General features: G+C 31.7%; 2 protein-coding genes across 4 annotated transcripts; one reads left to right on the top strand and one right to left on the bottom strand.

The window, feature by feature from the left end:
* The first annotated feature begins 296 nt into the window (after positions 1 to 296).
* LOC134834061 (histone-lysine N-methyltransferase Suv4-20) lies at positions 297 to 7061 on the top strand. 3 transcript variants are annotated; one of them, XR_010162143.1, is made up of 5 exons: positions 297 to 398; positions 952 to 1387; positions 2318 to 3663; positions 4852 to 5857; positions 6608 to 7061. XR_010162143.1 is itself a non-coding variant. In XM_063848591.1 (5 exons), the coding sequence occupies exons 2-4, from the start codon at positions 1064 to 1066 to the stop codon at positions 5789 to 5791; spliced, it is 2610 nt and encodes an 869-aa protein (XP_063704661.1). In that variant the 5' UTR covers positions 297 to 398; positions 952 to 1063; the 3' UTR covers positions 5792 to 5809; positions 6603 to 7061. The 3 variants fall into 3 exon arrangements, 2 of the variants coding, with proteins under 2 accessions (XP_063704661.1, XP_063704660.1); XM_063848591.1 differs by having other exon boundaries at positions 4852 to 5809; positions 6603 to 7061; XM_063848590.1 differs by lacking the exon at positions 6608 to 7061 and having other exon boundaries at positions 4852 to 5922.
* An 82-nt stretch (positions 7062 to 7143) lies between these two features.
* On the bottom strand, positions 7144 to 7872 carry LOC134834062 (RING-box protein 1A). The gene is made up of 4 exons (XM_063848592.1): positions 7678 to 7872; positions 7568 to 7595; positions 7386 to 7507; positions 7144 to 7323 (listed from the first exon to the last, which is right to left on the bottom strand). The coding sequence occupies exons 1-4, from the start codon at positions 7762 to 7764 to the stop codon at positions 7225 to 7227; spliced, it is 336 nt and encodes a 111-aa protein (XP_063704662.1). The 5' UTR covers positions 7765 to 7872; the 3' UTR covers positions 7144 to 7224.
* Positions 7873 to 9441: the final 1569 nt, after the last annotated feature.

Genomic DNA, 9441 nt, shown 5'->3' with positions numbered 1-9441 from the left:
CAATGCAGCGCTACGGCGTCCATAGCATGTCGTTCCTAATTCGCTACAAATGCGACGTTTTTCTGCATTTCCACCAATCCGAAGGGCTCTTTTATCCTGATTGGTGCGGCAAAAATGACAATACTGCGGACCCAGTGCACAAAAGTGACCCGAGTCACATTGTGACATGTCGATTTTTGACATTTTCGTACGTCAATGGACGCTGCGATCTTCGAAAAGGCGCGATTGGTCGAAAATGCCAAACAAAGCGCGGGTATCTATGGATCTGTGTGCGCCATACGACAGTCGTACTGAGATATCAAACGTCGCAAACCAGAGAAAAAGAAGATTTTGCCTTAAATTATTGCGTTAATAACGTAAGAGTAGATTAAATATCGCCAAAATGCAGTAATAACATGGTAAGTTTTCAATTTTTGATGGATTTCGCGGAGGTTGGGAGCAAAAAATCCCCGATTTTGGGATGGAAATTGTTTGACTCGAAATTTCCATCATGGAGACCTTTTTTTTATTCATAACGCTTTGGCTTTTCGACTCATTCAATTTTTTTAGTTTTTATTTTTTGGGTTCCGTTAGAATTGGGAAGAGCCAGTTGTTATGCAATAAAATGAATTTTTCCGCCGAAATTGTTTGGGGGCAGGAAATGCGGGATTTAAGGGGGCAAATTCTGGATGGAAATTTAAATTTATTCTAATTTCTTTGATAAAATTTATATTTTTTTTTGTGTGTCTAAGAGTGTCTCGTCTTTCGACACACCAACACATGCGCATTTCTATTTTGTATTGAGGTGCTTTGTTACGGTCTGTACGTCGAATATGCGGCGTTTACTTTTTTCATTCATTGATCTCTCTGTACATACAGGCTCTCTAACATTTCTTCTTTTTTTTTCTTTTCTTTCTTTCTTTACATCGACGACGTCGACGTCTTGCTCAACACAAATGCGATTGCATCTAGACACAGTGGACTGGGACGCTGTACAAGCCACAACAGCTACAAAACAACAAGAAAAAAACAAAGATAAAGTTTTAACGAAGAAGCGATTTTGAAGAAAATAGAAGTTAGAAAGATGGTGATCGATGCAGGAAGTAATTCGGGCAGCAATTCGGCCAATATGCCACCGACGGGCATGACACCGAAGGAGCTCTCGGATAACGATGATTTGGCGACGGCGCTCGTTTTGGACCCCATTTTGGGATTTCAGTCACACAAGATGAATTGTCGTTTTCGGGCGTTGCGACCGATAAACTCGAATGCCATCCGGGAGATTATTGAGGAGTTTATTAAGACACAAAATTATCAGGAGACGTACGATAAACTCATGAAGGGCGATTGGATTGCACGAAGTATTACGAATAGGAGTAAAGTGGCACATAAGCGGTTGCAGGGACATGTAAGGATTTTTTATTTTAAAATATTTTAAAATTTAAAAATTATTTGTTTTTTTATATTTTAATACTATTTTTTTTTTTAGAATAATTTAAAAATTCTATTTAATAATTTAAATATTTCATTTTTTTATATTCAAAAGTATCAAAATTAGATTTTTTTAATTTTTAAAAATTATTTTTTTATTAAATTTTAATTTTTAAAAAATTAAATTAAATTAAATACCTAATAATTAAATTTTTATTTTTTTTAAGATTTAAATTTAATTTTATTTTTCTTAAATTTTTAAATTATTTTTTTTTTATTTTTTAAATTTATAAAGAATTCTAAATTATTTTTTAAAAAGATTTTTGATTAATTTTTTTGACGTTTTTAAATGTTAAAATAATTCTTTGAATATTTAATTTATTAAAATATTTATTTATTTATTATTTAATTTTTTTTATTAAAAATAAATTAAAAATTTAATTTTATTAAAATAATTTTTAATTAAGTCAACAACTTTTGACTTTTTCTCAAGCAAAAATAATATTTATATTAAAAATATAATATTTATTTTTTAATACTTTCATTTCAAAAAAATTTTTTCGACACTGATGTTTTTTTTTTTAAATTTTGCAATTTATTTTTTAAATTTTTAAAAATTATTTTTAAATTTTTTTAATTAAAAATCTTTAAAATTTATTAAAAAATTATTAATTTAATTTTATTTTAATTTTTAAAAATAATGAAGTATAATTTAATATTTAAAATAATGTTTAAAAAATTATTTTTATTTTTAAATTTTTTTTAATTACTTTTTTTTAAAGTTTTTATTCAATTTTTAAATAATTTTTCGTTATTTTATATTTTAAATATTAAAATTTTACTCAAAAAATCGCAAAAAATTATTTAAATCATATTTTTAAACAAATTTTTATTATTTTTTTTTTAGATTTATCGATACCTCCGAGTATTTGACCGTGAATCAGGCTTTGTGATAGAACCGTGTTTCCGCTACAGTCTCGAAGATCAAAAGGGAGCGAAGATTTCCGCAACCAAAAAATGGTTCAAGAACGAAAAAATCGAATATCTCGTCGGATGCATTGCCGAACTGTCCGAAGCGGAGGAACAAGCATTATTACGTCCCGGCAAAAACGATTTTTCCGTCATGTACTCGTGTCGCAAAAATTGTGCCCAACTGTGGCTCGGTCCTGCGGCTTACATCAACCACGATTGTCGCGCCAACTGCAAATTTGTTGCTACGGGACGCGACACGGCATGCGTAAAAGTGCTGCGAGACATCGAAATTGGCGAGGAAATCACCTGTTTCTATGGCGAAGACTTTTTCGGCGACAATAATCGGTATTGCGAATGCGAAACTTGCGAAAGACGAGGCACGGGAGCTTATGCAAAGGACAAACAAGGCGAGGAAGTGTCACCGGGCGGTTATAGACTGCGCGAAACGGACAACAGAATAAATCGGTTCAAGAGTAACACGGGAAATAACGGGACAAATGGCACGAATAACGGCGGATTAAAGGTCACCACGTCGACGGAGGTTCAATTGACGCCGTTAACGCTGAAGGAACTGCGACAAAAGGGTTTGACGAAATACGATGCCGAGATGATAATCGCGCAACATCCGAATTTGAGCATTCATGACGTTTCGTCGACGACGACGCCAACAACGCGACATGCCACACGAAAAAACTCGCGTGTCAACAGCACGGGAAGCAACACAAGTACTTGCAGCAGTAACACGAACGAATCTAATACGATACTGCACACGCGAAAATCAAAGCGACTCACGACGACGCAAGAATCCACGAAAAATCCGACGCGGAAACGGAGAAGACGTGGCAGATCGCCGCCTGTCGCGCAGCCCCCGACAAAGTTACAAACGACGCGCAGCACGGTTTTGACGCCGTCCAAACTCGATTCCGTGGTTGCGAACCGAAATTCCTCGAACAGTAGTCTAAGTGATTTAAGTACTGCCGCTGTGATTGCTTCTTCCATGCATAGCAACGACGATCTCTCGGTGTCGAGTGTCAGCAGCATCAGTTCGAGCTCCGGCATCGGGTCGATGGTGCAAGAACAGCTGCCAAACAAGCCGGAAGAAAGGAAGAAACCTTATCCGCTGAGATCGAGCCAACAAAAATCCACAGATTTAGCGTCATCGCCTTCAAATGACTTGTTCAAAAGTCGCGAGAATTTGACTGAAAAACTGCATGAAATTCAAGATTCGACGGAAACGACGGGGGAACGTCAGAGAAGGAGAAAGCCATTGCGAACAACAAGGTAATTTTTTAATTTTCTTAATTTTTTTTTCAATTTTCTCCTAAGAATCTATTTTTTTGCACTTTTTATGAGAAAAATTTTGTCCCTGAATTAATTTTTTTTTTACATTTTTAAATATTTTTGAATAAAAAAATTAAAATAAAATTATTTTTGATAAATTTTTGAACAAAAATGAAAAAAGAATGTGATATTTTCATTAAAATAAGTTCAAAGGTCGATTTTTTTTCCTTTTATTCAAGTGCAATAATTTAAATTGTTTTATACTAATCTTTTTTCCAAAAATCGATGAAAAGCTTGAAAAATGGTCAATTTCTGGCTTTTGTTGTTTGAAATTAAAAAAAACTGACTTAAAACATAAAAAAATTAAATATTAAAAAAAATTATTGAAATTTAAAACTTTTTTTGTTTTAAAAATTTATATTTTATCATTTTTTTTAAAAATTTTTAGCACTTTTTACTAAATTTTTAAATGAACAACTGAAAAATTATTTATAATTTGATTTTTTTTTTTAAATTTTTAATTTCAAGAAAATTACTAAAAACTCAATAATGAAAAAAAACTAAAAATTTATTGATTTTTAGAAAATGTTGAAAAAAAAATTTATTTTAAACTAAAATTCTAAGATTCATCTATCTTTATCTTTTAATTTTAATATTTTTTTCCAAGAATTTAATATTCTTGACATTTTAAGTGGCATTTTTCAGTAAAAAATTCAAAATTTTGTAAAAAAAAAATATAATTAAAATTTATTTTTTTAAATTATTGTTTTTTTCATTTTTCTTGCTAATTTTTAAAATTATTTTACAAAAATATGCAAAATTTTTTGAATATTTTACTTTTCTCGACACATTTTCTTTTAAATATTTTAGGCTTAAAATTTTTAAATTAAATATTTTTTTGACACTAAAAAAAAAGTTTTATTTATTAATTTTTGTTTTTATAAAAAAATTAAATTTCATAGACCTTTCACTATTAAATCATTTTTTTTAAATGAAGTTTTTATAAAAAAAAGTTGAAATTATTTTTTATTATTCAAAAAAAAAAAAAAAAATAATAAAAAATAATTAATTATTTAAAAAAAGAAATTACCTTTTCATGTTTTTCAAAAATTTTATAAAAAAAATTGATTATTTGAAATGAAATTTCTTTAAAAAAAAGTTAATTTTTTTTCTTTTTATTTTTTTTAGATACTCACCATCGGATCCAAAAACAGTTTCAATGTCGCCTTCATCGCAATTGTTCACGTTTCAACAGCAAAAATTCAACTTGCAAAAGCTTCAAAATGGAAATTTGTTCGCTAAACTGAACAATTCGTCAGCAACATCCACAGGAACGACGACAACAACGACACACGATCCGTACAGCATCGATCATTTGGATGACGATGACGACGAAATACTTAAAAGTTCTCCGTCTGCCAGTCGCAAACGCAAAAGTGTAAGTGAGTCCGAGAGCAGTAGTTCGTGGGAAAATAAATTGCCGGACAGCAACTCGATGACCTTCATCAATGATGAGACAGACGGAAGCAATGCGAGTGTCACGGGCGACAAACCTTTGCTAAAAACGCCCGAACGCCGTCTCAAATTGACGTTGCGCATGAAACGGAGTCCCATCATCGATGAGCTCATCGAGTCCGGCACCAATCTGAGCGACGAGAGTTCAGGCAGTAATTATGAGCCGGAATACGAGGTGTTGCGTGTTGAGGGCGTCGATAACGATGACGACGATCTGAGTGACGGCCGGAGCGAAGAGTCGTCGGGCAAACGCAAAAAAAGTCGACACAAGTCAAAAGACCACCATCGACATCATCACCATCACCACAGACACAAGGAAAAGCATTTGCAGCACAACACTTGCTACTACAATGCAAGTGGTGGCGGCGACGGCGAATTGTCGCCCGTTTCACGCAGATCTCCACATCAGAACACAGCATTTGTTAATGCGGCACAGGCAAAACCCACCCAAATGAAACGACTTCGCCTAATCTTTGGCAATGAGCAACTCTGTCGTACTATTAACATTCCGTCATCCGATCAAAGTTTAGGCGAGTTGTCGTCGCCAACAACTAACTCCTCTGCAGCCGCTGCACTGGCAACCGCCATCAAGCCAGAAATTCCTACAAATTGACATCGTGCCTGGGCTCATGTTAAATTCTATTTTGGTTCCATTCGTGGTTTCTTTAAATAAGGCGGGGTTGCAATGAGCAAAAATGTTTCATTTTAAAAAATTTTCAAAAATTTATCATTAAAAAAAAATATTTTTTTAAAGTTTCTGAAAAATTATTAAATCAAATTAAATTTTTTCAAGAATTCAGTTAAAAAAAAAAAATAACTAAAAATTGTCAAAAATCGACTTTTTTCAATAAATTTATTAAAAAGTTAAATTTTTAATAATTTTCTTTACACTAAAATTTTGAAATTTTTTTTTCAAATTAAAAAAAAAATTAAATTAAAAAAAATTTCTGTGTATTAAAAATTTTCGTAATTTTTTTATCAATTTTCAAAAAAAAAAATGTTTATATTTTTTTAAAAATGTCAAAATTTTAAAAGAATTCCACATTTAAAAATATTTTTAATAATTTTAAAAAAATAAATATTTAAAGAATTTTCAGAAATTTGTCAGAAATCGTAAAAAAACATTTTTTTTCTTACAAAAAATAAAAAAAAATTAATTAGGTAATGGAAGAATTTTTTTGAAGATTTTTTTTTAAATTTCATAAAAAAAATTTAAAAAAAATTAAATTTATGAACAAAAAAAAAATTTTTTTGACAATTTGAAACATTTTTCCTCACTGCAACCTCCTACTTAGCATTTTTTTCTTTTAAAATAATTTTCGATGCACTCTAGACTGAGTTGTGTGAGTTGCCGTTGTTGTTATTATTATTATTAATTCCCTATAATTTTTTTTTACGTTTTTTCATATATTTTCTTTCATTAGTCCAGAATCGCATCCTTTTCCAGCGAGACATCGACTGCTCTCTTCATTTATTTATTTGCTTTTAATTGTTCAATTTCACATTTCATTCACGAGCAGTCTGTTTCTCGTGCCAACACGAGTTATTTTTTAGAGAAAAAGAAGAAACTGATAGAAATCTGTGTGATATAATTCATCGTCTCATAATTACTGCCAAACTTAACGCTTAGAAATCTATAAAAAAAAATATTTTTTCTTCATAAAAACACAAAAATTCAGTAAAAATGGGAGATATTTTTTTTTTCTTTTTTTTTTAAATTCGAAAATCACATAAAATTCATTCGTTAGTTGTATAAGTAGTAACGAAACATTTAACACTTGTATTTGAAAATAATTTCAAACAATTGCTAGAAAATATTAGTTGATAAAAAAACAGAAGTAAAATGTAAGCTAAGCTTGGTAATAAAAATAAAATGATATAAAATTAAATTTTTAGGCTTTGAGATAATTTTTTACTAAAATTTGAGTCTTATTGGAACAATTTTAAGCCAGAAACACTAAAAAATCCTTATTTTTTTTCTTTATTTAATCATTAAGTGAGAGTTAAATCAAATCAAGTTGTTCGTATCAAAAAAATATCCGAGATCTAGTGACCGTACTTTTGGAATTCCCATTCGCGATTGTCCAAGGGACAAACTTGCCGAGTTTTGAGCCATCTGGAGATGCAATGGAAGTGGAATGCGTGCTGCGGATAGGAAAATTTCATTAAATTCTGATCCAAAAAGTGGATTTTTAGCAAAAACTTACATTACAAACCCCCCAAGCGACTGTGCATTCTTCTGAAGTTGCCGATGCCTGATTCGCCTGACACTCGATACAGAGATCCATGATGTGATTGCGACAAATTGCACAATTATCGACAACAATATCTGCGGGAAAAACAAAAATTTTAATTTTGTCAAAGGTCGAAACGGGAGATTTGAACTTACCCCAAGCCCATAATGCGACGGCGTTCCACTATTTTTAGGAAACAATGAGAAAAAAGAGATTTTGTGAATCAGGAAATGAGTGAAATTTTCTTTGTGCGAATTTTGCTTACCTTTTTCACCTCGAAGCGTTTCTTTTCGCCCTTCGAACTGGTCGAGGTTGTGACCTCGATCTCTTCATCGTCAATTTCCATGCTCATTTTGCGGGTTTACTGCGGTAATTTGTGGAGAATTTGGGAAAAAACTTTGGATTTTGCCGTCAATGACTCGAACAATTCAATTTTTGACAGGAGTTTAAGTCCCAGTGCTCAATTAGAAATTTATGACGGACCCGAATCACAAGCAGTCATGAGACGAATGAAAGTGATAAATTTGTGTTATCACTTTCATTCGTCTCAGTTTCTGATACATGTGTCTCGGGGTCGGTCATTAGTTTCCATTTGTGCTATTGGAATAATAAGGCGTCGCTTTTGAAAATTTTCTCACCAACAGATGGCGCTCACAGACAGTTTTTCGAACATTTTTGTTAGTTTCGACCACTTTAGGAATGAAAAAGTTTATTGGAGTCAATTTTAAGGTAAGTCTTTCATAAAAATTTTATTTTTAATTTCTAAATAATTTATTTGAACCAAAATTGTCCTTTTTATTTAAATCTCATAAATTTTCTTAATTTCTTTAATTTTGATCCTAATTTTGATGATGAAAAAGTTCTTCTTTGAGTTCTAATTAATTTTAAATATTTTTCTCCGAAAATTTTCCATAAGTCACTTCTCTTTCTATTAAATCTTGATTCTTCAAATAACAAAAAAAAATTTCCTAAAAAAACTTTAATTAGTCGCGCTTTTGATGTTATCGCCCTATATTTTCCGATCCAACGATTTCCGAGAATTTCCTTCCCAATAAAGTTGTTAAATTACTTTTTAACTACAAATCTTACGAATTTTATGACCAACCATCAACATTTTCTTTGTAGCACATCTAAGTACATCGCGAAGGGTGACAGACACCAAGAATGACAGAGAAAAAAGGAAGAACGAAGAATAATTTCACTCATCATCGTCACCAACGAGCGGCATGGCGTGCCAGCGACACTGATAATGACACTGCATGTGGTAATCAAAAAGGCAAGATGATTTAAAAATCTAATAATGAACGAAGACGACGTCGTCGCTTGCTCTCATTCATTCATTCGCAAAAGCCCGAAGACGAAAAAAAAAATAAATAAGAAGAAAGACACAGCAAAAGAGGAAATTTATAGTAGATCATCCATGTAACGAGGCGCGCTGCTAATCAACTATTGTGTTTCACGCTCCTTTATTATTATTGTATCAGAAATGTTGTCTATTGTCCAAACAATGACGACGCCGACACTGCATCGCATCCCAACGTACAAGACGATAAATTTAATCTCTGGCACTAAATCGTAATCGCCTTTAAAGCACTAAAAACATCGTTTTATTGATTTTTGAACATACACACGAAAATTTAATTTTGCCGGAATTGAGTTTGACGCCGCCATCACCACCACCGTGAACACAGTGTGAAAATAGTTGGAAGTTAACGGGTAGACAACGATGGAAAAGCAGTACGAAATCCTGTTCAATCAATTTTGCCAGCCGGATATGAGCATCCGTAATGAACGTTTTACGTTATAATTGAATTCAAATAGAATTTGTATAAAATCGGACTTTAAAGCAAATTTTTTTTTTTTGGGGAGATTCGTAAATTAACAAAAAAATTGTGTGCGGAGAGGATTGCAGAAAGAGAGCTTACGTAAGTAATTTAATTTATTTCCGAGTCATTTTTATTTTGTTCTTATGTATTTGCAGAAGTTGAGGGAATAACGAAGAATATCATAAGTTGAAAGCACATAAAAT

Source organism: Culicoides brevitarsis, chromosome 3, assembly GCF_036172545.1.
Source record: "Culicoides brevitarsis isolate CSIRO-B50_1 chromosome 3, AGI_CSIRO_Cbre_v1, whole genome shotgun sequence".
NCBI classification, from domain to species: domain Eukaryota; kingdom Metazoa; phylum Arthropoda; class Insecta; order Diptera; family Ceratopogonidae; genus Culicoides; species Culicoides brevitarsis.
Note: the sequence above shows the minus strand (reverse complement) of the source record. Positions and strands in the feature narration are given on the sequence as shown.